This window comes from Podarcis erhardii (genome assembly GCF_964252035.2).
Source record: "Podarcis erhardii genome assembly, chromosome: 13".
Taxonomy (NCBI): Eukaryota; Metazoa; Chordata; class Lepidosauria; order Squamata; family Lacertidae; genus Podarcis; species Podarcis erhardii.
Window position 1 is genome coordinate 2,010,592 of NC_138502.1, and position 26,948 is coordinate 2,037,539.

Below are 26,948 nucleotides of genomic sequence, written 5' to 3' on the forward strand. Positions count from 1 at the left end.
GATGCATAGCTGTCAACTTTTCCCTTTTCTTGCGAGGAATCCTACTCGGAATAAGGGAATTTCCCTTTTTAAAAAAGGGAAACGTTGACAGCAATGGTTTGATGAGGCCCTGAGCTACTGAAGGTAATGGGGCCCTTGATATGTCCAGCTGTCCTTTGTCAATCACAAATTGTGGCTGTTTTGTGTGTGTTGAATATATGCTATAATGTCATTTATGGACCTCATAGGTATCTCAAGCCATTTGCCCATGCCAGTCCATGCAGAATGTAGGCACCCTATATATAGAAAGGAGCAAACCAGGGATATTTTAGGGAGCAGGCGGGGCCATAATTACACATCCTAGGAGCCTACACAACACAAAACCCTGTTGCTGTAGGTTTTATTTGTTTTTTATCTTATATTTTGGGACGCGGGTGGCGCTGTGGGTTAAACCACAGAGCCTAGGACTTGCCGATCAGAAGGTTGGCAGTTCGAATCCCCGCAATGACGGGGTGGGCTCCCCTTGCTCAGTCCCTGCTCCTGCCCACCTAGCAGTTCAAAAGCAGGTCAAAGTGAAAGTAGATAAATAGGTACCGCTCCGGCGGGAAGGTAAACGGCGTTTCCGTGCGCTGCTCTGGTTCGCCAGAAGCGGCTTAGTCCTGCTGGCCACATGACCCAGAAGCTGTACGCCGGCTCCCTCAGCCAGTAAAGCGAGATGAGCACCGCAACCCCAGAGTCGTCCGCGACTGGACCTAACAGTCAGGGGTTCCTTTACCTTTTTATCTTATATTTTGGAAACGTACATCCAGTTTTCCCCCCTTTAAATTTCTTGGGGGCCCCGAGAGAGTGGGACCCTAAACTATGGCTTGCTTAGCTTATACAGTGGTACCTCAGGTTACAGACTCCGCTAACCCAGAAATAGTAATAATAATAATAATAATAAAATTTATTTATATCCCGCCCTCCCCAGCCGAAGCCGGGCTCAGGGCGGCTAACAACACTAAAACAGTACAACATTATAAAACATTATAAAAATGAATTAAAATCAAAATTGATGGCAACCATAAACTAAAGTCTTGTAAAGATTGCCAAAGGAGGGAGTCAGGCTGCGCCCTGGCCAAAGGCCAGGTGGAACAGCTCTGTCTTGCAGGCCCTGTGGAAAGATGTCAAATCCTGCAGGGCCCTAGTCTCTTGGGACAGAGCATTCCACCAGATTGGAGCCGCAGCCGAAAAAGCCCTGGCTCTAGTTGAGGCCAGCCTAACCTCTCTGTGGCTTGGGACCTTCAAGGTATTTTTATTTGAAGACCGTAAGTTCCTCTGTGGGGCATACCAGGAGAGGCGGTCCCGTAGGTACGAGGGCCCTAGGGTTAAGTACCTCAGGTTAAGAACTTTGCTTCAGGACGAGAACAGAAACTGTGCTCCGGTGGCACAGCGGCAGCAGGAGGCCCCATTGGCTAAAGTGGTGCTTCAGGTTAAGAACAGTTTCAGGCTAAGAACGGACCTCCGGAATGAATTAAATACTTAACCCGAGGTACCGCTGTACGTAAATCCAGCACTGGCCCTCTGCCCTGTCCATCATCTCTTCCTAACAAATAAGATTTAGAGTCCGTTTCTCAGGACTCTCTCACCTACGCATCTGAAATAGCCTTTCCCCCCCACATCTGAAGCAACTAGGAGGAAGATGCAAGGACAGACCGTCTCAGAGGAAGGCTGGGAGCAGATCGGAGCTTTCATTCACGGCTGTGCAAGACTCTCTGGTCCTGAATGGGGCAACTGTGCCCCTGAAGGACCAGGTGCGCAGCCTGGGACTCATTTTGGACTCACAGCTGTCCACGGAGGCGCAGGTCAGTTCTGTGTCCAAGGCAGCTGTCTGCCAGCTCCATCTGGGACACAGGATGAGACCCTCCCTGCCCGCAGACTGTCTCGCCAGAGTGGTGCATGCTCTGGTTATCTCCCACTTGGACTACTACAATGCGCTCTACGTGGGGCTACCTTTGAAGGTGACCAAGAAACTACAACTAATCCAGAATGCGGCAGCTAGACTGGTGACTGGGGGCGGCCGCCAAGACCATATAACACTGGTCCTGAAAGACCTCCATTGGCTCCCAGTACGTTTCCGAGCACAATTCAAAGTGCTGGTGCTGACCTTTAAAGCCTTAAACGGCCTCGGTCCAGTATACCTGAAGGAGCGTCTTCACCTCCATCATTCTGCCCAGACGCTGAGGTCCAGCTCCGAGGGCCTTCTGGCGGTTCCCTCATTGCGAGAAGCCAAGCTACAGGGAACCAGGCACAGGGCCTTCTCGGTGGTGGCGCCCGCCCTGTGGAACGCCCTCCCATCAGATGTCAAAGCAATAAATAACTACTTGACATTCAGAAGACATCTTAAGGCAGCCCTGTTCAGGGAAGTTTTTAATCTGTGATATTTTAGTGTATATTTGGTTTTTATGGATGCCGCCCAGAGTGGCTGGGGAAACCCAGCCAGATGGGCGGGGTACAAATAAATAATAATAATAATAATAATAATAATAATAATAATAATAATAATAAATAATTGTTATGTATATTAAAGGGGGGAACGCGTGGAAGGGAATAGGTCGATCTTAGGAGATGGGAAAATATTTTTAAATTGGGCTAATGATAATAAGGTTAAAATTTGGGATAATAAATTGCTGAATTTGTAAGAATTGGAATATAAGAGGGGGAGGGGAGGGGAAGTCCTGGAAAGATGTTATGGAAAATAAGATCTTAAATTTGGATGTTGTTGTTTTTTTTATATATTGTTATAACTGGAAACTTTTAATAAATATTATTTAAAAAATAATAATAAATAATTGTTGTTGTTGTTGTTGTTGTTGTTGTTGTTATTACGTGCACCGGGAGCAGAGGCGATGCCAGAGATCACTACCACGGCATCGAGACCCGGGGCTTTCTCTCCCAAACGCCCCCCACCCGCCTCTGCTCACCTTCCAGCAGTTTGGGCAGGAAATGGGCGGCGGCTTTGGTCTTCTTGACTCGGTTTCCCTTCATCACCTGCCCGTCTTTGTTGATGCCCAGGTACCACGACCGCCCAGACTCCCTCTGGCGGTAGAGCGTGGAGGAATACATGACGTAATAGTTCTCAAAGACGCACTCCTTGAAACGGCACTCAGCGGTGAAGTGAGTCTGGAGGGGGGAGAGGTTTATTATATTAATTGATTAAAAAAAAGACATTTATATACTGCTCTCTATTAACGTGCCTGCATTGGTGGTTCAGTGGTAGAATTCTCGCCTGCCACGCGGGAGGCCCGGGTTCGATTCCCGGCCAATGCAACAGTGTTTTAGGGACGCGGGTGGCGCTGTGGGTTAAACCACAGAGCCTAGGACTTGCCGATCAGAAGCTCGGCGGTTTGAATCCCATGACGGGGTGAGCTCCCGTTGCTCGGTCCCTGCTCCTGCCAACCTAGCAGTTCCAAAGCACCTCAAAGTGCAAGTAGATAAATAGGTACCACTCCAGCGGGAAGGTAAACGGCGTTTCTATGTGCTGCTCTGGTTTGCCAGAAGCGGCTTAGTCCTGCTGGCCACATGACCCGGAAGCTGTACGCCGGCTCCCTCGGCCAATAAAGCGAGATGAGCGCCGCAACCCCAGAGTCGTCCACGACTGGACCTAATGGTCAGGGGGTCCCTTTACCTTTACCTTTACTCTATAAATATGTGCAGGGGTTAAGAGAGAGACCAGGGTTCGAATCTCGCTACGAAGCTCGCTGATTGACCTTGGGCCAGCCTGAGATACATCACGGGGTTGTTGTGGCTGGGGCAAAGCAGATGGAAGGGTGGGGTACAAATAATAATAATAATAATTGGAGGAGGGAACTATTTATGCCCACTTGAACTCCTTGGAGACAAAGGTGGCCGACAATTGCTATGAATAAATGAAGGAAATCGCAGCTGCTTACAACAATTGTACAGAAAACCATATGATAAAAAACCATATCAAATGTTAGAACCAGAAATCAGCTAGCCATTGTGCCAATACAGTGGTACCTTGGTTCTCAAACGCCTTGGTGCTCAAACAACTTGGAACCCAAACGCTGCAAACCTGGAAGTAAGTGTTCCAGTTTGCGAACCTTTTTCGGAAGCCGAACGTGCTCTGTTTTGAGTGTTACGCTTCTGATTTGAGTGTTACGCTGAAGTCTCTCTGTTTTTGCTATTTATTTTGCATTTTTGTGGCTTTTTTGTTTTGTTTTTGTGACTGTATGGAACCCATTTCAGCTACTGATTGATTGTGTGACTGCAGTACATTGTTTATTGCTTTCATTTTGTGGATCCATGGTCTCGTTAGATATTAAAATTCATATTAAATTACTGTTTTAGGGGTTGTTTTTAACAGTCTGCAACGGATTAATCCGTTCTGCATTACTTTCTATGGAAAAGCGTGCCTTGGTTTTTGGAACGCTTTGGTTTTGGAACGGACTTCCGGAACGGATTAAGTCTGAGAATCAAGGTACCACTGTATTTATTCTTAACCGCTTGCACAGGCTTGGCAGAACAGAAAAGGTTTCAGCGGGCCTTTAAAAGTTGGCCCTGACATTGGCTGCTGAATTTCTATTGGCAGGGAGTTCCACAGGCTGATGATACTAAAGGCTTGGTTTTTTGCTGTGATTCCTGCATTGGACTAGAAGACGCCTTTCAGCTCTACAGCTCTATGCATATTGATGGCGCTGCGTAAGAAAATGTTTTATTTCATCGCTGTGAACAATCAAACAAAACACAATGTATACAACAGATCAACCATTAAAATGTATGTATGTGTGTGTGTGTGTGTGTGTGTGTGTGTGTATATATATATATATATATCTGCTTTCGTAGATTTTCACGGGTACAGGAATGCAGGTTTTGGTGTCCTCGGGTGTCTTCCCGTGTAAAAGTTGGGGTGTCTAGGCGACGTTTCGACGAGGTCTCACTCGTCATCTTCAGGCTGGTGCTTTCGGCTTCTTGTTACTGGAACAGAGCAGGATCTCAGTGTTTGAGTTCCTATAAATACTGTAGAGGGGGTGTGGTGTATAGCCTCCAATGTTCTGGGCAGAGAGGAAGTTCCCAGGCTAGTGTGCCTTTTCTTCTTTTGTTCCTTAATTACTTGAGAGATATCTTGAGTGATTTCTTGAGTGATATCCTGAGTACCACTTAGGTGGGTCATTAGGTGTGGATTAGTTGTTAAAGTCTTTGTGTCTTGACCTCTTGAACTTTGTGAAGAGTTTTCCTGAGAAGATGGCTGTACTGTACTTAGTTGTGCTCTGGCTTGGCTTCGTGTATAGGGGCGAGCTGTGGTTTTGTGGCTTGTGTCAGCCAGATCTGTGTAGGGATTGCAGGGGGGTGCAGCATCCGGAGCATCCTCCATAAACACAATATCAAAACAGCCTTTTGCACCAACCAAAAAATAGCCAATATCCTCAGAAACCCCAAGGATAAAATCCAGTTGGAAAACCAAGGGATCTATGAAATACCCTGCAAAGTCTGCCCAGCCACGTACATTGGACAAACAAACAGACGAATAAATGCACGTATCGCAGAACACAAGAATGCCGTCAAAAAAGAAGAAAAAACTTCCTCTCTTTTCCAACACATGAAAGAAACAGGACACGAAATTAATTTTGCAGATTCCAAATTGCTCTTTAACACGGAACATCACCACAAGAGAATAATCATGGAAGCCATCGAGATAGAGAAACACCCTCACAACATGAACAAGCGTGACGACACATCCCGCTTGCCAGACATCTGGAAATTAGCCCTCCCCACAAAAACTGACACCAGATCCAGAGGCACACAGAACGCCAACACCAATCAACCACACCAGACCCAAACCCAGACCCTCTCCACAGATGAATTACAGACACCATCCAGTAGCCAATCCATGGTGGCACCTCCGGATGCTGCACCCCCCTGCAATCCCTACACAGATCTGGCTGACACAAGCCACAAAACCACAGCTCGCCCCTATACACGAAGCCAAGCCAGAGCACAACTAAGTACAGTACAGCCATCTTCTCAGGAAAACTCTTCACAAAGTTCAAGAGGTCAAGACACAAAGACTTTAACAACTAATCCACACCTAATGACCCACCTAAGTGGTACTCAGGATATCACTCAAGAAATCACTCAAGATATCTCTCAAGTAATTAAGGAACAAAAGAAGAAAAGGCACACTAGCCTGGGAACTTCCTCTCTGCCCAGAACATTGGAGGCTATACACCACACCCCCTCTACAGTATTTATAGGAACTCAAACACTGAGATCCTGCTCTGTTCCAGTAACAAGAAGCCGAAAGCACCAGCCTGAAGATGACGAGTGAGACCTCGTCGAAACGTCGCCTAGACACCCCAACTTTTACACGGGAAGACACCCGAGGACACCAAAACCTGCATATATATATCTATATATATATATAAAATCAACTATTTTGAAACCATTATAAACCCTTCTGGCTCTCTTGGAGGAAAAGCTGTAGATGTGATAAAATACTACCATGAAAAGAGGGGGGAAAACCCCATTTATGCAAACACTGGCTTGTTTTGACAGCTCCCTGCCACTAGGTGGCGCTGCCCAACACCAGATGGACACCCTTATTAGCTCACCCACAGGAACTGTGGGTCTCCCCAGGATACCTGGGTCCCCATCCCAGAATCGTGAGGCCGAAGGCGCCAACAGATCCATAACGTTAATGAGAGCAAAGTGTCCCAGCCGATAAAGCACCCTAGCTACTTTTATTCCCCCCCCCAAGCGGCCATCCGCCATCATTTTCACTGCCAAATTTCTTCAAAGCTGTTTAATTGGCATTAAACGGGCGTCTTAAGACTCGCCAAGAGATCTGTGGGGGAGGGGGGGAGGAAAAATCCCTCCCAAGCGATTTCCGCACGGATAAGGAGATGGGGAGGTTATTTCACCCCACAGATCTCTGGCCTATCTCCTTTAGCAGGCGTGAATATTCAGTTTTTGCAGCCTTTTCTAGCATTTTTCTCTCCCCCACAAATTAAATAATTTAAACAAATTAATACAAATTAAAAAGCTGACACCCCACCCCCTTTTGCCCCTCTAGCTTCCTTCCCCTTGTGCTGTTCCCCAGTTTTGAATGCCTGACGTGGATTTTTTTTCAATTTCGTTGTTCCCGTATGGGACAACGACAATAAAGATTGTCGTATCATATAAGATTTCCAACCTTCAACCCCTCTCCCTACACGTCACCTGTTTGACTATCAACTTCGGCTGAGGCTTTTATACATTATACATTTTATACATTTCCTGTGATGAGGCTGCATTTTAATGTTGTATTTTAACCTTGTTTTTAAGTTGTATTCATTCAACTTGTTTTTTATTATTGCTTGTTAGCTGCCCTGAGCCCGGCCTTGGCTGGGGAGGGCGGGGTATAAATAAAAATTATTATTATTACTATTGTTGTTGTTGTTGTTGTTGTTGTTGTTGTTATTATTATTATCACCTGCCCTCAAAGCAGTCAAGCAGATTAAATCTTCCTTTATGCATCTATAATAATCATTAATCAATTTTAAAACATCCCTTTTCCGGTAGCTCTTGAATAATCCTATTCCCTCCCAGGCAGCCTTATTGTAGCATCTAGGACGGTGGTTGGGAACCTCAGTCCTGGGTGCAGAATGTGGCCCTTCGAGCATTGCTTTCTGGCCCCGGGGAGCCTCCCCTGGCCACACCCCCTGCCCCAAGCCATGCTCCTCTCTGCTCGTGATTGGCACCTCCCTTAAGTCCCCCCCCCAGCTGTGCTTAATCTCTGACCCCAGGACAGAGAGGGGCGTGTCAAGAGAGATTTCATATTCATGGCTCCACCCACTTTTGCCTTTGACTCCGCCCACCACAGGCAAATGGCCCTCGCGACCCCTTCCGGGAAGGGAATGTGGCTCTCTGGCTGAAAGGTCCCCGAGGCGTCGAGAGAGCTGCCGCTGCGCTCATGTCCCGTTTGGGGGAACCCGTGAAAATAGGACGCTGGACTGGTTGGGCCTCTTTGGTGCGCAGTTAAACAGTGGAACTCCCAGCCACAAGGATGCTCCACCAGCCTGGCCGGCTTTAAGAAAGGACAGGGCAAGAAGGAATAATGTAAAAGGGAAGATTAAGAAATGCTAGGATGCGAAGATACCACCTGGGAAACCAGGAAGCGGGAGGGAGGGAAGTAGACGCTCGGAGGAGCAATACAGTGGTACTTCAGGTTACATTTGCTTCAGGTTACAGACTCCGCTAGCCCAGAAATAGTGCTTCAGGTTAAGAACTTTGCTTCAGGATGAGAACAGAACTCGTGCTCCGGTGGCACGGCGGCAGCAGGAGGCCCCATTAGCTAAAGTGGTGCTTCAAGTTAAGAACAGTTTCAGGTTAAGAACGGACCTCCAGAACAAATTAAGTACTTAACCCGAGGTACCACTGTATATAAAGTAAATTTCAAGAGTACAGTGGACGCTCGGGTTGCGAACATGATCCGTGCGGGATGCACGTTCGCAACCCGCAGCGGCGTATCTGCACACACACGGGTTGCGATTCGGTGCTTCTGCGCATGTGCAAAGCGCGATTTAGTGCTTCTGCGCATGTGTGAAACCCGGAAGTAACCCGTTCCGGTACTTCCGGGTTTCGGCGGGTCCATAACCTGAAAAAAAAACAACAACTTGAAGTGTCTGTAACCTGAAGTACGACTGTATGTTGAAACGGAAAAAATGGAAAAGCAATAAAAATATTATAAAAAGAAAGAAAGAAAGGACAAGGCAAATTTGTAGAGGAGGAGGCGATCGACGGCTGCTATTGACAGATCGGATGTGGGACCTTCTACATGCCAAGAAGATGCTCAGATGCTGAGCCTTTCTCCTAAGATTCTAGCCCTCATCATTCTGAACGAAGACCTGGTTTGCAAACACGGGGTGCTGCCTGCTGATGAGCCACTAATTTGGTCCCTCTAGTTCAGTGCTGTGGAACGGACTTCCATTCCTTGGAAGCTTCTAAGAAGAGGTTGGGTGGCTGTCTGTCCATCCTGTACCAGGTACAGTCAAACCTCCGCTCCCGTACTCCGAAAACCCAGAAGTTAAGTGTTCTGGTTCCCGTATGTTTCTCTGCTTGAGTGCCAAAAGCTCCTGCAACCAATCGGAAGCCGCGCTTCGGTTGCCGGACATTTCAGAAGCTGAACGGGCTTCCGGAACGGTTTTCCCAGTAGTGATGTATGGAAGTGAGAGCTGGCCCATAAAGAAGGCTGGGCTGCATGAATCCCAATTAAGATTGCCGGAAGAAATATCAACAACCTCAGATATGCAGATGACACAACCTTGATGGCAGAAAGTGAGGAGGAGTTAAAGAACCTTTTAATGAGGGTGAAAGAGGAGAGCGCAAAATATGGTCTGAAGCTCAACACCAAAAAGCTAAGATCATGGCCACTGGGCCCATCACCTCCTGGCAAACAGAAGGGGAAGAAATGGAGGCAGTGAGAGATTTTACTTCCTTGGGCTCCATGATCACTGCAGATGGTGACAGCAGTCACGAAATTATAAGACGCCTGCTTCTTGGGAGAAAAGCAATGACAGACCTAGACAGCATCTTAAAAAGCAGAGACATCACCTTGCCAACAAAGGTCCGTATAGTTAAAGCTCTGGTTTTCCCAGTAGTGATGTATGGAAGTGAGAGCTGGACCATAAAGAAGGCTGATCGCCGAAGAATGGAGGCTTTTGATTTCTGGTGCTGGAGGAGACTCTTGAGAGTCCCACGGACTGCAAGAAGATCCAACCTCTCCATTCTGAAGGAAACCAGCCCTGAGTGCTCACTGGAAGGACAGATCCTCAACATCTCTTGAGAGTCCCATGGACTGCAAGAAGATCAAACCTCTCCATTCTTAGGGAAATCAGCCCTGAGTGCTCCCTGGAAGGACAGATCCTGAAGCTGAGGCTCCAAGACTTTGGCCACCTCATGAGAAGAGAAGACTCCCTGGAAAAGACCCTGATGTTGGGAAAGATGGAGGGTGCAAGGAGAAGGGGACGACGGAGGACGAGATGGTGTTCTTGAAGCTACCAGCATGAGTTTGACCAAACTGCGGGAGGCAGTGGAAGACAGGAGTGCCTGGTGTGCTCTGGTCCAGGGGGTCACAAAGAGGTGGACACGACTAAACGACTAAACAACAACACAAATTCGCTATGTACAAGATTTCCATTTAACGATATTTGGGATCCATTTTTATAAATACCGTATGAAGTTAAGGTCTGGTCAACTACTCTTCCCCCCCCCTTTTAAACTCAATATCTTCTTGTTGTTCTGCTTTGTTTTCTACGTGGATAACATTATTGTTTCTTCTTTTTTTGTGCCTTATCAGTGCACTTGTAATTTTGTACATTTCCCATGATGTGAGTGTATATAACACTCCCCCTTAGCTGACCTTCCGGCCTTGGGGGGGGGTTGGTCTAGATGATCCTCAGGTGTCCCTTCCAACTCAGCAAGGATTTTTTAGTCTGAACTGACTGGCAGCAGCGGCTTCCAGGGCAACAGGCTGTGAATATTCAGCCGCTGGGGACGAAAGCCGGCTATCCCATTTACATGGGTGGGGTATAAATAATAATAATAATAATAATAATAATAATAATAATAATAATAATAAAATTTTATTTATACCCCACCCTCCGCAGTCAGAGCCGGGCTCAGGGTGGCTAACACCAATAAAATCACAGTAAAAATGTAATAGGGGAAACCAATTTAAAATACAGGTTAAAATGCAATTTAACATGCAGCCTCATTTTAAAATTCAAAACCATAAGGGGAGGGAAACATAAGGGTCAGACCGAGTCCAAACCAAAGGCCTGGCAGAACAGCTCTGTCTTGCAGGCCCTGCGGAAAGATGTCAAGTCCCGCAGGGCCCTGGTCTCTTGGGACAGAGCATTCCACCAAGTCGGGGCCAGTGCTGAAAAGGCCCTGGCCCTAGTTGAGACCAATCTAACCACCTTGCGACCTGGGACCTTCAAGGTGTTGCCATTTGTGGACCTCTCCATGGGGCATACCAGGAGAGGCGGGCCCGTAGGTACGTGGGTCCTGGGCCGCATAGGGCTTTAAAGGTCAAAACCAGCACCTTAATCCTGACCCTGTACTCCACCGGGAGCCAGTGCAGTTGGTAAAGCACTGGGTGAATGTGATCCTGCTGTAAGGACCCCGTAAGGAGCCTTGCTGCGGCATTCTGCACCCGCTGGAGTTTCTGGGTCAGCTCCTCCATGAATTTTCCCAATCCTCTTTCAAAGCCATCCAGTTGAGTGGCCATCGCTGCCTCCTGTGGCAGGGAGTTCCGCCGCTGAACCCTGCGCTGCACGATGGAGAAATTCCTTTTCTCGGTTGTTCTACATGCCAAGCAGGTGCTCTTTGTTGTTGTTGAGTTGTTTAGTCATGTCCGCCTCTTCGTGGCCCCCTTGACCAGAGCACGCCAGGCCCTCCTGTCTTCCACTGCCTCCAGCAGTTTGGTCAAACTCATGCTGGTCCCTTCGAGAACACTGTCCCACCATCTCGTCCTCTGTCATCCCCTTCTTGCGTCCTCCATCTTTCCCAACATCAGGGTCTTTTCCAGGGAGTCTTCTCTTCTCATGAGGTGGCCAAAGTCTTGGAGCCTCAGCTTCAGGATCTGTACTTCCAGGGAGCACTCAGGGCTGATTTCCCTAAGAATGGAGAGGTTTGATCTTCTTGCAGTCCATGGGACTCTCAAGAGTCTCCTCCAGCACCAGAATTCAAAAGCACCTAAAACCCCTTAAATTCTGGCCTTGAAATACACAGTGCATACAGAAGAATGGAGGATATTTGCCTCCAAGCCTTTGTGCATCGCCTTCCCTCTCCTCTCTTTATGCGCTGGTTTTCCTCTTCTTTTTGGGGGTGTCCCGAGAGCCTCTTTCTCCCTCTCCCCGGCTGTGCCGCCCCCCTTCTCCTGCCCCCTCGCCTGCCTGCCCTCCGTCCCTCCCTCTCCTTCTCTCCCTCGCTCTCACAAACCCAAGCAGCCAGGCATCACTTTCTGCCACGCTCATCCTTTCTGACAGGCACCATCTTCCCAGGGAAAACTCCCTCCCTGTCAGCTGTTCCACGCTCCCCACCGGATCGGGGTCACCTCTCCAGGCGGCGGATAAATGATTCATCGCGCCCCCCCCAACCCTCGCCGCCTCCCCCGGCCCCCAGCCTGTACCCGGCACCTCCCAAGCCAACCTCCCTCTCCATTTTCGGAATGGGGACCCCCCTCCAAAAAACGCCAGCCCTCCGAGGCGGTCGCTGCCAGGAATTTGCCCAGAGATGCGTCGCTCGGGCACGGGAAACACTGCTGCCAGCAGGGCGCTTCCCGGCGAGAGGAGCAAAGGGTGGGGGGTCAGGGCACCTCGGCATCTGCCAGGCCGGAGGACGAGAAAGGGGTGCCCAGAGGAAGGTCGGCTGATCCTGGCAGCCGGCCGACTTTTAGAAAAGACACTGTTTTATTTCAGACGGTGAGCACACAGGCCTCTTACGGGGTCTTCGCTCCGAGATCACATTCATCCGGTGCTATACCAGCTGCACTGGCTCCCGGTGGAGTACAGGATCAGGTTTAAGGTGCTGGTTTTAACCTTCAAAGCCCTATATGGCCCAGGACCCTCGTACCTACTGGACCACCTCTCCTGGTATGCCCCATGGAGGAACTTCAAACAAAAACATCCTGAAGGTCCCAGGCCACAGAGAGGTTAGGCTGGCCTCAAGCAGAGCCAGGGCCTTTTCAGCCATGGCCCCGATCTGGTGGAATGCTCTGTCCCAAGAGACTAGGGCCCTGCAGAACTTGACATCTTTCCGCAGGGCCTGCAAGACAGAGCTGTTCCACCAGGCCTTTGGCCAGGGCACAGCCTGACCTCCTCCTTTGGCAATCTCCACATAACTCTAGCCCAATGGTTGCCATCAATTTGATTTGAATTAATTTTATAATGAAATGATTTTAGAATGTGTATCATTTTATTGTTGTTAGCCGCTCTGAGCCCGGCTTCGGCTGGGGAGGGCAGGATATAAATAAAAATTTATTATTATTATTTGAAGCACATCTACCTTCCAAGCGCTTGATTTGCTCTCTCCAGTGAACTCTGGGAACTGTAGTTTCCTGGGAACTATAGTTTCCCGGCGCCCTTGGCTAACGGAGGCTCCTCCTGGGATTGTTTTTTTGTAGGAATGCCCTTTGCTTTGCAGCCAAGATTGGGGGCAGATGGAAGGAAGTGCTGGAACATTGTTAAACTGCGGAACTCCCTGCCACAGGAAGTTGTGCTGCCCCCCCACCAGGTGTGAATATCTTCTTCCATCACGGTTGGTATGGATGACGGACGGGGGCTGCGCTGTCTTCTTCTGCCTGTTCCCATTCCCAGCAGCCCTCTTGGGTGCTCAGTCGGAAGAGCACGATACTCTTCGACGCCGGGTTCTGGGTTCGAGTCCCACATTGGGCAAAATATTCCTGCATTGCAGCGGGTTGGACTAAATGAGCCTCGGGGGTCCCTTCCGACGCTGCCTTTCTGCGATCATGGGTCGATTTGCAGACGGGTCTCCGGGTTTTAAGGCAGGGAGGGGGGGTTGCACAGGCACCCGTGAAACGAATCATGTACAATAATTATTTCCCAGGGAGGGGAATACTTTCCCTCTCTCTCTCTCTGAACTGCAATTAGCAGCTGCCCTCTTTAACGAGGCCTCCGGAGAGAGAATTCCCTGACCCCAATTGGAAGGGAGCGCATCGCTTCCCCAACCCCACATCCAACCCCCTCGCCACCTGCCTGGGCCCATCAAGATCTCTCTTGGTCGGCCGCCCCAGCCCTTAAAATCCTAGAATCATAGAGTTGGAAGAGACCCCAAGGGCCATCGAGTCCAACCCCCTGCCAAGCAGGAAACACCATCAGAGCACTCCTGACATATGGTTGTCAAGCCTCTGGTTAAAGACCTCCAAAGAAGGAGACTCCACCACACTCCTGGGCAGCAGATTCCACTGTTGAACAGCTCTTACTGTCAGGAAGTTCTTCCTAATGTTTAGGTAGAATCTTCTTTCTTGTAGTTTGGATCCATTGCTCCGTGTCCGCTTCTCTGGAGCAGCAGAAAACAACCTTTCTCCCTCCTCTATGTGACATCCTTTTATATATTTGAACATGGCTATCATATCACCCCTTAACCTCCTCTTCTCCAGGCTAAACATGCCCAGCTCCCTTAGCCGTTCCTCATAAGGCATCGTTTCCAGGCCTTTGACCATTTTGGTTGCCCTCCTCTGGACACGTTCCAGTTTGTCAGTGTCCTTCTTGAACTGTGGTGCCCAGAACTGGACACAGTACTCCCTGGAGCTCTGACAACCTTCTTGAGCCCCACTAAGCACACGGCGAAAAAAGTCAGAGTGTGTGGGGCTGCTTGAGGCTGCTGAAGCGGTTCCTACCTGTGGGGTTTCTTTGTGGGGGAACTCTCAGAGGGAGCGGGGCCTACCATGCAGACTCCATCTGCAGACATCCGTAGCTCCTGCTGGAATCGCAGAAGTGTTGAGTTCGAAGGGACCCCCAGCGGTCATCCAGCCCAACCCCGGCAATGCGGGAATCTCAGCTAAAGCATCCATGACAGATGGCCGCCCAACCTCTGCTTAAAAACCTCCAAGGAAGGGGAGTCCGCCACCTCCCGAGGGAGACCATTCTGGCTCTTACAGCCAGGAAATTTGTCCTGAGGTTTAGTGGGGAGGGACGCGGGTGGTGCTGTGGGTTAAACCACAGAGCCTAGGACTTACCGGTCAGAAGGTCAGCGGTTCGAATCCCCGCAATGATGGGGTGAGCTCCCATTTCTCAGTCCCTGCTCCTGCCCACCTAGCAGTTCGAAAGCATGTCAAAGTGCAAGTAGATCAATAGGCACCGCTCCGGCGGGAAGGTAAACGGCGTTTCCATGCGCTGCTCTGGTTCGCCAGAAGCGGCTTAGTCCTGCTGGCCACATGACCCGGAAGCTGTATGCCGGCTCCCTCGGCCAGTAAAGCGAGATGAGCGCCGCAACCCCAGAGTCGGCCACGACTGGACCTAATGGTCAGGGGTCCCTTTACTTTTACCTAACGTTTTGGAGCAAACCCATGCATCTAAAGCATTTTTTGGGATGTGAAAAGAGCTTGCTGGATCAAACCAGTGGCCCTTCTAGCCCAGCAAACCAGTGGCCAATGAATAAAACCTGCAACCAGGATTTGAACGCAGGACCGGCACTCTCCCCTTCAGCCCGTTCTAGCAACTGGCATTCGGAAGCATTGCTTTCTTCTGACCGCAGAGGCCGTCGACAGCCCTCTCCTCCTCCTCTGCAAATTTGCCCCATCCTCTTTTAAAGTGGCCTGCCGCCTTCTCCTGTTGCGGGGAGTTCCGCAGTTCATCTACACAAAGAAGGTACTTTCTTCCCCCCCGTCCCGAATTTTCCAGCGCCCGTCGGCAGGAGGAATCGAACCCCCCGGATACTCACAGAGGTATAGAGGTAGCCCTCAGCGTTCATGGCGACGTACTGGCCCGATTTGGTGCTCTGGATCGCGACCACGCGTAGTCCCACCGGGATCAGGTTGAAGAGGGCTGTGGGGAGAGAGGCAGAAAGGAGGTCGGTGTCAACACCAAATGAAGAACAGGAAGAGGGTTTTTTGGGGGGTCAAGAATAGGGGTCAGCAAACAGATTTACCCCACCCCTGCCCCCTAGTTGTCAGAAGGCTTTTCTAACTGGGGAGGGGGGTTTCCCCCCAAAAAACTGCCCATTTCTATTTCTATTGCCCATTCTCAAGATCCGTTCTTCGCACGTGGACTTTGAAAGGGGATACTAGCCCTTGTGAAAATTCACCGGCATCCGAGTGTGAACGCAACATTCCGAATGCAATTTTCAAAAATTCGCTTCATTATGCTTCCTAAAAAAATCTGCGCATTGCTCGATTGCGAGGAACCAAGCTGAAAACTTTGCAGCGGTTTCCAAAAAAGATAAAATAATACAATCGTTGGTAAAAAAAATGAGACAGTACAGTGGTACCTCGCAAGACGAATGCCTCGTAAGACGAAAAACTCACAAAACGAAAGAGTTTTTCGTTTTTTGAGTTGCTTCGCAAGACGGATTTCCCTATGGGCTTGCTTCGCAAGACGAAAACGTCTTGCAAGTTTGTTTCCTTTGTCTTGCAAGTTTGTTTCCTTTTTCTTAAAACCGCGCATTCACTTCAAGGAGCCTTTTTTGAGGTTTTTGAAGACTTTGGTGATTTTTGAAGCTTTTCCAAAGTCTGTGCTTCGCAAGACGAAAAAACTTGCGGAACGAATTAATTTCGTCTTGCGAGGCACCACTGTATACAAAAGCTCTCAAAAGAGTTAAAATAAAAACAGATCAAAACCTTGCCTAATATTCGCTTTTTTTGCAAGGCTTTCCCTACAACTTAATGCTCCTTTCCTTGTTTATTTTCACAGGTATACGCCTTTCCAAACACCTCCTTAGTTTGGAGAGGTTTTCTGCGGATATCGCAGGAGTGCCGAATTCAAAACACGGTTTTGGTTCGAGAAGCGAGGATCTGGGTCGTTTCTCAGAGAAACCGAATTCTCCCCCCCCCCCCCCGTCCTAGTTGGGAGCCTGGACCCGTGTGCCCTTTAGAGAGAATCCTAGAACCACCGAACTGTGCAGCTGGAAGGGGACCTTGTGGGGTCATCCAGCCCAACCCGCCGCAACGCAGGAACCACGGCTTAGGAATCCTAGAACGGCAGGTGGCCAACATCTGCTTAAAAACCTCCGAGGAAGGAGAGAGGAAATATTGGGGGGCGGAGAAGGACCCCCATGGGCAGAACTTGTGAATTTTGCTGGCAGCGGCGGGAGCAGGAGAAGGAACGAGAAGAAGGGTTGCTTAGGAAAGGGACTCAGACCACGGGGAGCGAGTTCGAGGTGGGTGGCAGGCGGACCTTTCGAAAGCCTCTGCTTCCTTTAAATGCGAGAGCACGAGGGGGCGAGGGGGTGGCAAGATTTGCTGTGGCCGTGGCTGCCGCCACCCTCCTCCCGGTTTTCTATTCGGGTCTAGCGCAGGGTGGAGGGAAGCAATTTGCTGGAAGCAGCCCAGGACAGGATGAAATGGAAGGAGCAGGGATCATCAATCACGCGTCCCTCAGAGGACGGGCCGGCTCAATTATGCTCAGATAGAGAGCCAGGAATGGACGGGAAGAGAAGGCGGGAGGAAGGGAGGAAGGGAAGACAGATGGCGCAAGCCAGCGAGGGAATGAGCCAGGGGGAGGGAGGCCGTGGCTGCAGATGGGGGGGCCGCGTGGTCAGGCGAGAAGGCCCCCAGATCCAGCCCCCTGGGAGAAGGAACAGGCAGAATTTAATTCACAAATGGCCCGGAAATATATCCCACGTCTTGTCCCAAACTGGGGCCAGGATCGGCCATGATACCTCCTGCCCAAAAAAGGACCCAATCGGCAGGTGGAGGGCCCAAATATTTCTGAGTTGTTGGCTGACCCCCTGCACGGTTGCGTTACACGGGGTTGGGATAAATGACCTTTGGGGTTCCCTTCCGGCGTTACGGTTCTGAGGCGGCCTCCTCCTTCTCTGACTCTGCGACCTCGGCAAGGAAGCACCCTGAGATCTTGCGACGAAAAAGGTATATGATTCTAATAAATAAAATAAATAAGGCGTTGGCTCTTCGGCGCCACCTGCTGTCTGGCTCCCTTCCTCCCGCCCTACCCCTGCTGGAAAGGGAATAAGCGGAAGCCTCCTGCCCCAATCCGTTCTGGGATGTGCAGGTGGAGGGTCAGAGCTTTCTCCAGATCTCCTGCCGGGGCTTTGGGCGACGGACGTGGGTCAGGCGAGGGGTTCCCCTGGCCCCCGGCCCCGCCAGCTGCCCTTACTGAAGCCGTTGGTGTCCTCTCTGGTGCCGTCAATACTGCCGTCGGGGTGGACCTGGAGATAATAGCCGTGCCTGCAGAAGAGTTTGGTGACGATGCCTTTCAGCTGCGGCTCTGCACCGGAACGGGGGTGGGAAAGCAAATGAGACATGGTAAGAAACATCACTTCCCTCTCCCCATGTGAACCGACGCAGACCCTCCAATCGCCGTCTAAGGCCTTTCTCTGCGTGCTCCCAGTCTCCACAGGGAAGCCCGGAGGGTGGCGGCAAGAGAGCGGGGCCTTTTCCGTGGTGGCTCCCTATTTGCGGGACGTTCTCCCCAGAGAGGCTCGTCGGCCACCATCCTCACATATTCATTCATTCATTCTTTTATTTCCCTAGTTAAAACAATGCTCAAGGCGGCTTCCGACAGGACAAGATTTACACAATCAGCAACACAACAAAAATCATAAACAATAAATAAAACACATGAAAAAGAATACACAACCAAATGGAAAACAATTTCCACATAAATCATAAAATCTAAAACGAAGAATATAGCATTAATATCAACCGCAATTTAAAATGACATAAATGAAAAAATAAAAGCAACTAAACAACAACAACAACAACAAAAATAATTTATTATTTGTACCCCGCCCATCTGGCTGGGTTTCCCCAGCCACTCTGGGCGGCTTCCAACAAAGATTAAAAATACATCAAAAACAAACCAAACCAAACACAAAACACAAAAACATATCTTTTGGCACCGCTCAAAAACGTTTCTTTTCCGCCAGGCTTACGCTTCAGCCCCACTGAGATTTGAACCCAGGACTTTGCAGCTTGAAACACGAAGCATTGTTTTGCAGAAGCCTCCCCGCCCCCGCTCAGAAAACTGCAGAGGTGGAGGGCATTTGTGAAAACACAACGAAAAACTGTACAGCACCTAGCACGGCACATTGCAATTCCTGCCATGCGCATTCGGACAAACGATTAAGGCTACTGCCTGATGCAGGCCAAATCTTGTCTAATGTCCTTAGCAGCCCTAAACGTTTTGCAATGGTGCAATCATGTCAGTTTTTCATTTTTCAAGCTGTATGTCCGTTCCCCTTCCTTTAGTCTTGTTTCCCCCCCCCCACACTGTGCTCCTCCCAAACCCACCCCAACATGCCAACATGAGGCATCCAGAACCGGACATGGCCAACTCCAGACGGTCAGCCCTGCTCCCGTTAAAGTGTGGAGAAACTGGGATTTAATTAACGTGGCCTGGAATCGTGTTAGGCTTTTTGGCTGTTGCATCACGCCGGTGGCTCAAGCTTAGAATCCTAAAAATTGCACTACAAGTCGTAGTTTAATGGCGAATTCCGGACATAATGGAGATGTAAAAGGTTTGGATTATCGTAAAAGACGCAGGAGGAAACGATTAACATCACGACCCACAAAGGGAAGTCCAGGAGATTCCTTAGAATCTTGTTTCTCTGTTCACGTTCGATAATAATAATAATAATAATTTATTATTTATACCCCGCCCATCTGGCTGGGCCCCCCCCAGACACTCTGAGCAGCTACCATAGAAACCAAAAATACAGTAAAATATCACACGTTAAAAACTTCCCTGAACAGGGCTGCCTTAAGATGTCTTCTGAATGTCAGGTAGTTGTTTATCGCTTTGACATCTGGTGGGAGGGAGTTCCACAGGGCGGGCGCCACCACTGAGAAGGCCCTCTGCCTGGTTCCCTGTAGCTTTGCTTCTCGCAATGAGGGAACCGCCAGAAGGCCCTCGGTGCTGGACCTCAGTGTCCGGGCGTGCTGGACCTCAGTGTCCGGGTAGAACGATGGGGGTGGAGACGCTCCTTCAGGTATACTGGGCCGAGGCCGTTTAGGGCTTTAAAGGTCAGCACCAACACTTTGAATTGTGCTCGGAAACGTACTGGGAGCCAATGTAGGTCTTTCAAGACTGGTGTTATATGGTCTCGGCGGCCGCTCCCTGTCACCAGTCTGGCTGCTGCGTTCTGGATTAGTTGTAGTTGTAGTTTGATTTGTGACTGTAAAGTTTTAATCTGAAAAACCAACCAACCAACCAAACAAACACCGTATTTTTCACTCCATAAGACGCACCTGACCATAAGACACACCTAGTTTTTAGAGGAGGAAAGGGGGAAAGCCCGGTTTTTTGAGGATCAGCTCAAAGTTGTGCAGATTCTTTTGCAAAGGGAAAAAATCCTGTTTTTACGGGGTTCCACTCACAGTTCTGCAGCTTCTTTAGGGAAAGGAAAGGGAGCCCTTTTTACAGTTTCCAGACAGATAATCTAATCAGCCAGTCCCACGTCGCTGGGGGAAAAAGCAGCCTCCATCTGCAGAACATTCAGCAATGGAGGCCTGGGAAAGGGGCCGGAAAGGGAGGCAGCGATCGACCACACGTTTGCTCCCTAAGACGCAGAGACATTTCCCCTGACTTTTTAGAAGGAAAAAAGTGTGTCTTATGGAGCGAAAAACACGGTATTTTATTTATTTATTTATTTATTATTTATACCCCGCCCACTCTGGGCAGCTTCCCAAAAAATATTAAAATACTGTAATACATCAAACATTAAAAGCTTCCCTAAACAGGGCTGCCTTCAGATGTCTTCTAAAAGTCTGGTAGTTGTTGTTCTCTTTGACATCTGGTGGGAGGGAGTTCCACAGGGCGGGCGCCACCACCGAGAAGGCCCTCTGCCTGATTCCCTGCGACTTGGCTTCTCGCAGGGAGGGAACCGCCAGAAGGCCCTTGGCACTGGACCTCAGTGTCCGGGCTGAACGATGGGGGTGGAGATGCTCCTTCAGGGCTACTGGGCCTTTGAGGCCGTTTAGGGCTTGAAAGGTCAGCCCCAACGCTTTGAATTGTGCTTGGAAATGTCCTGGGAGCCAATGTAGGTCTTTCAAGACCGGTGTTATGTGGTCTCGGCGGCTGCTCCCAGTCACCAGTCTGGCTGCCGCGTAATAAAAACAGGCACATTGCAACCTCACATCCGACCCCCTCGCCACTTGCCTGGGCCCCTCAAGCTCTCTCTCGGTCGGCCGCCCCAGCCCTTGAGCTCTGACACCCCTCTTGAGCCCCACTGGGGGCTTGGCGAAAAAAGACAGAAGCGTCACAGAGTGTGTGGGGCCGCTTGAGGCTGTTGGAGCGGTTCCTACCTGTGGGTTTTTTTTGTGGGGGGACTCCCAGAGCGAGCGGGAGTTGGCATTTTTCCATCTCCGCCGTGCTAAGCAGTTGGTCCCTTACCTTTCTCGCCCTGATTTTGCCACTGTGATCCATGCGATGGTCACCTCCAGGCTTGACTACTGTAATTCGCTCTACGCGGGGCTGCCCTTGAAGGATTAGTTGTCTCCTGCCTTCCTGCACATGCCCCCCTCTCTAGGGAGCAGACCTCCCTAGACCCCATCCCAGGCTGCGAAAGGACCAAGCAGTCCTGGCTCATGTGCTCTGACCATTCAGCGAGACTTCCCCAACCTTTATGGCTTCCAGTTTTGGACTACAACTCCCATCAGCTTCCAGTGAGCGCAAATGTGTTGGGACTAATAGTTCCTGTCAGTGACATTTCCCCCCACCAGCCAGTAGGAATGTTTTGGACTACAACTCTCATCAGGCAGCAGGAATGCGTTGGAATGTGTCCAGAGGAGGGCAACCAAAATGGTCAAAGGCTTGGAAACGATGCCTTATGAGGAACGGCTAAGGGAGCTGGGCATGTTTAGCCTGGAGTAGAGGAGGTTAAGGGGTGATAGGATAGCCATGTTCAAATATATAAAAGGATGTCACATAGAGGAGGGAGAAAGGTTGTTTTCTGCTGCTCCAGAGAAGCGGACACGGAGCAATGGATCCAAACTACAAGAAGGAAGATTCCACCTAAACATTAGGAAGAACTTCCTGACAGTAGGAGCTGTTTGACAGTGGAATTTGCTGCCCAGGAGCGTGGTGGAGTCTCCTTCTTTGGAGGTCTTTAAGCAGAGGCTTGACAACAATATGTCAGGAGTGCTCTGATGGTGTTTCCTGCTTGGCAGGGGGTTGGACTCGATGGCCCTTGTGGTCTCTTCCAACTCTAGGATTCTATGATTCTATGACTACAACTGTGTTTTATTCTGTGAACAGCACTGAGATCTTACGATGAAGGTATATAAATCTAGTTAATAACAATGATACTATGGTTAAGGGACGCGGGTGGCACTGTGGGTTAAACCACAGAGCCTAGGGCTTGCTGATCGGAAGGTCGGCGGTTCGAATCCCTGTGACAGGGAGAGTTCCCGTTGCTCGGTCCCTGCTCCTGCCAACATAGCAGTTCGAAATCATAACAAAGTGCAAGTAGATGAATAGGTACCGCTCCGGCGGGAAGGTAAACAGTGTTTCCGTGCGCTGCTCTGGTTCGCCAGAAGCAGCTTAGTCATGCTGGACACATGACCCAGAAAAACTGTCTGCGGACAAACACCGGCTCCCTTGGCCAGTAAAGCGAGATGAACACTGCAACCCCAGAGTTGTTCACAACTGGACTTAACTGTCAGGGGTCCTTTACCTTTTGAGGGGGGAAATTTCAGGGTGAGATCCTATTCCACAGCCCAGCTCCTTGGGGTGGAAGTCCCCTGCGGGCCCATGTGGTCAGTAAAAGAAAGAAATTTCAGCCAAGTAATTTGGAGCAAAACAGTGGTTAGTAGATTCAGGTAGGTAGCCATGTGGGCAGTGGCGTAGCGTGGGGGGTGCAGGGGGGGCCGGCCGCACCGGGCGCAACATCTGGGGGTTGGGGTTAGGGGGCGCATATCCACGGGTTAGGGGGCGCAAATCCATGGGTTAGGGGGCGCAAATTACTTGCCTTGCCCTGGGTGCTGACAACCCACGCTACGCCACTGCATGTTGGTCTGACGCAGTCAAAATATATTAAAAAATAAAAAAATTGTCCAGTACCACCTTAGAGACTAACTAATTAGAGAGCCAGTGTGGTGTAGTGGTTAAAAGCAGTAGTCTCGTAATCTGGGGAACCGGGTTCGCGTCTCCGCTCCTCCACATGCAGCTGCTGGGTGACCTTGGGCCAGTCACACTTCTCTGAAGTCTCTCAGCCCCACTCACCTCACAGAGTGTTTGTTGTGGGGGAGGAAGGGAAAGGAGAATGTTAGCCGCTTTGAGACTCCTTAAAGGGAGTGAAAGGCAGGATATCAAATCCAAACTCTTCTTCTTCTTCTTCTAAGTTTGTTCTTGGTATAAGCTTTCGTGTGCATGCACACTTCTTCAGATACCATGCACACAAAAACATATACCAAGAACAAAGTTAGTTGGTCTCTAAGGTGCTAGTGGTCAGTAGACCATGATCTTTATTGTTGCACAACAGGTCCCCACAGGAGTAAAAAACCTGAGCATGGGGTGACATCCTCTTTTAAAACTTCCCTCTTCCCCCCAGAATACCCTTTGAGAGGCATCATTGATACATCATCACTACATCACTAGCATGTCACAAAAAGTGAGGAGGAATTAAAGAACCTTTTATTGAGGGTGAAAGAGGAGAGCGCAAAATATGGTCTGAAGCTCAACATCTAAAAACCCCCGAAGATCATGGCCACTCGTCCCATCACCTCCTGGCAAATAGAAGGGGAAGAAATGGAGGCAGTGAGAGATTTTACTTCCTTGGGCTCCATGATCACTGCAGATGGTGACAGCAGCCACGAAATTAAAAGACGCCTGCTTCTTGGGAGAAAAGCAATGACAAACCTAGACAGCATCTTAAAAAGCAGAGACATCACCTTGCCAACAAAGGTCTGTATAGTTTTCCCAGTAGTGATGTATGGAAGTGAGAGCTGGACCATCAAGAAGGCTGATCACTGAAGAATGGATGCTTTTGAATTCTGGTGCTGGAGAAGACTATTAAGAGTCCCATGGACTGCAAGAAGAACAAACCTCTCCATTCTGAAGGAAATCAGCCCTGAGTTCTCACTGGAAGGACAGATCCTGAAGCTGAGGCTCCAAGACTTTGGCCTCCTCATGAGAAGAGAAGACTCCCTGGAAAAGACCCTGATGTTGGGAAAGATGGAGGGCGCAAGGAGAAGGGGACGACAGAGGACGAGATGGTGGGACAGTGTTCTGGAAGCAACCAACATGAGTTTGACCAAACTGCGAGAGGCAGTGGAAGACAGGAGGGCCTGGCGTGCTCTGGTCCAGGGGGGCACGAAGAGGCGGACACGACTAAACAACAACAAATACAATGGTTGAGGAAGTTCAACATTAGGTCACTTTATCAGACACCTTTCCCAACACCTCTTAAGTCCCCATCACCCAAAAGAACAATCACACTCTTGATATCTCCTTGCCCTCAGACCTTGTCTGGAGATGGGCTTTCAGAATACCTGACTTGCTCAACTGCCTCTGCGGATGTCTAATGTTGCCCCCCTGGTCATTCCCTGGGTGGGGGGCCGTGAATGCCCTCTCACGCTTGGGGAATTATGGCGGGATGCCCTGTTCCTACTTCTTGGTTCATGGAGGGAGATGGAGCCCAAATTCACCTTTCTTTCGGGGTTAAAATGGTCTTGGAATGAGGAGAGTCGGTTTAAGTATGGATTTTCTATGAATCTATAAAGCTAGATTTCTTCCCTGCACTGTCAAGTCTAAAGGATACATTCAGGCATAATATTTGGAACATTGTGACAACTATACAGTGGTACCTCGGGTTACAGACGCTTCAGCTTACATACGCTTCAGGTTACAGACTCCGCTAACCCAGAAATAGTACCTCGGCTTAAGAACTTTGCTTCAGGATGAGAACAGAAATCGTGGTCTGGCGGCGCGGCGGCAGCAGGAGGCCCCATTAGCTAAAGTGGTGCTTCAGGTTGTTACGGTAAAATCTGGGTGCGAGGCTGCTCTGCCACCCAGCTTGTCGGACTAAGTCCGCGGGTCCCTGCGGAGGAAAATGAGCTCAGCCGGGGACAGGAGCAAACTACAGAAGATCCAAGGTTTATTGCGCAACAGGTTCAAGGCGAGATTGAACGGCGAGAAAGGGGTGGCATGAACTTTTGAAACTTCCCTCCATGTCCCAGAATACAGTGCAAAATACATCACGGTTACATTATGAATACATTAAGAAGAGGTTGGGTTACACAGATTAACATATGGAGGAGGGAGGGGGGAATATGCAGAGTTGGAGATATGCGCAGATAAACACTTCCTGAGTACCGGTGATGAGAAGACAATGGTCCAGGTATGTATAGTCTGCCACCCGGCATTGCCCAGAGGAAAGGCTTGGCAGAGTGATTTGACAGAATTAGGGTCTTGACACCTTGCTTGAGGGATTATGGAGGACAGGGGAGGTGTCATGGAGTCCTAGAGAAATTGAGCAAATTGGCACGTTGAGTTTCTATGAATTTTATAGATTTTAGTCCCTTTTGACATTGACAATTGGAAATAAATGGATATATTGTAGCAAAGAAGAAGGTGAAGAAGACATGCCCCCCCCCCTTCCGTATCAAGGTTAAGAACAGTTTCAGGTTAAGAACGGACCTCCGGAACAAATTAAGTACTTAACCCGAGGTACCACTGTAAAGATGTGCGCCCCTCCATGTCATTTCCATAACAACTTTAATAATACAGAGGACGCTCAGGTTGCGAACATGATCTGCGCAGGATACACATTCGCAACCCGCAGTGTTCACAACCAGCAGCGGCGCATCTGCGCACGCGCGGATTTAGCGTTTCTGCGCATGTGCGACCCCCCAAACCCGGAAGTATCCTGTTCCAGTACTTCCGGGTTTTGGCAGGTCCGTAACCCGAAAAAACACAACCTAAAGTATCTGAAACCCGAGGTATGACTAATATAATTTCAATCAGACAGCAGGAATGTGTTGGGCTACAACACCCAGCGGGAGTTTTCTGGGAACTGCAACTCTCATCAGCTCCCAGCCCTGAGGTCCCTATTGAAACACAATAGTGTGCGATACAAAAAAAAGTTCAAAACCATTTAGAGCCATAAAAGGTAAAGGTAAAGGGACCCCTGACCGTTAGGTCCAGTTGCGGACGACTCTGGGGTTGCGGCGCTCATCTCATTTTATTGGCCGAGGGAGCCGGCGTACAGCTTTCAGGTCATGTGGCCAGCAGGACTAAGCCGCTTCTGGCGAACCAGAGCAGCGCACGGAAACGCCGTTTACCTTCCCGCCGGATTGGTACCTATTTATCTACTTGCACTTTGATGTGCTTTCAAACTGCTAGGTTGGCAGGAGCAGGGACTGAGCAATGGGAGCTCACCCCGTCGTGGGGATTCGAACCGCCGACCTTCTGATCGGCAAGTCCTAGACTCTGTGGTTTAACCCACAGCGCCACCCACGTCCCTTAGAGCCATAAAAACGACTGCTCAAAACATCCCCTCAAGTGTCTCTGAGGGTGGAGGAACTGCCAAAAGGGCCCCCTCTGCCAATCTCAGCACCCTGTTCTCACAGTGGCCAACCAGACGTGCATTATAGGAAACCCACAAGCAGGATTCGAACACAAGACCAACACTGTTCCCCTCCAATGTTTTCCAGCAAGTGGGATCCAAAAGCATCGTTCTCTCTCCGACCATGGAGGCAGAGCCGAGCTGTTAGAATTTGTCTAACCCTCTTTTAAAGCCGGTGGCCTCTTGTGGCGGGGAGTTCCACGGTTTAACTCTGCGCTGGCTTCCTTTTATCTGCCCTCAATCTTCCGAGGAGAATTGGGCTGCGAGAAATTCCCTCGGTCCTCTGGCTAATTTAATGTTGAGGTTTAACACACACCCCCCAAAAAACCCACACACCCAAAAAGCTACAGACCCGAGGCGTGCTTTTTGCACAAAACAAAACACACATTTGAGACACGCACGGATCGCGCATCTTAGGACATCTCTATTCCGAAGAGATCTCTCTCTCTCCCCCCCCCCATTCTTGGCCTGCTTCAAGCTCAGAAAATCACTCTTTTTGTTCCTCCGCTGCTCCCTCCCTCCCTCTCCGCCTTTTGACAGGCCTTGGAAATAATTCACGAGCCATTACAGAGCGAAAGGGGTATATTCTGGGCGCCAGCATCTGGGATATGACAACGCAGGGGAAAGACTCTTAAGCAAATTATACTTAGGGAAGAAAAATGGGTCCCTTTTAACGAGACGCAGCGAGAGATTTCCCGTTCCATCAACGTCGGGGGAGATTTGAG

The 26,948-nt window shown here is 49.6% G+C and overlaps 1 protein-coding gene across 1 annotated transcript in view; it reads right to left on the reverse strand.

Annotated features, from left to right (window-relative positions):
• Nucleotides 1–26,948, reverse strand: part of FGF11 (fibroblast growth factor 11) — a 55,469-nt gene that overhangs the window by 1,885 nt on the left and 26,636 nt on the right. Inside the window, exons 2-4 of the mRNA XM_081835819.1 lie at nucleotides 17,814–17,924; nucleotides 15,424–15,527; nucleotides 2,943–3,141 (exon numbers count right to left, since the gene is read on the reverse strand). Of these exons, the coding sequence (XP_081691945.1) occupies nucleotides 2,943–3,141; nucleotides 15,424–15,527; nucleotides 17,814–17,924 (414 nt within the window). The remainder of the gene's footprint in view (nucleotides 1–2,942; nucleotides 3,142–15,423; nucleotides 15,528–17,813; nucleotides 17,925–26,948) is intronic.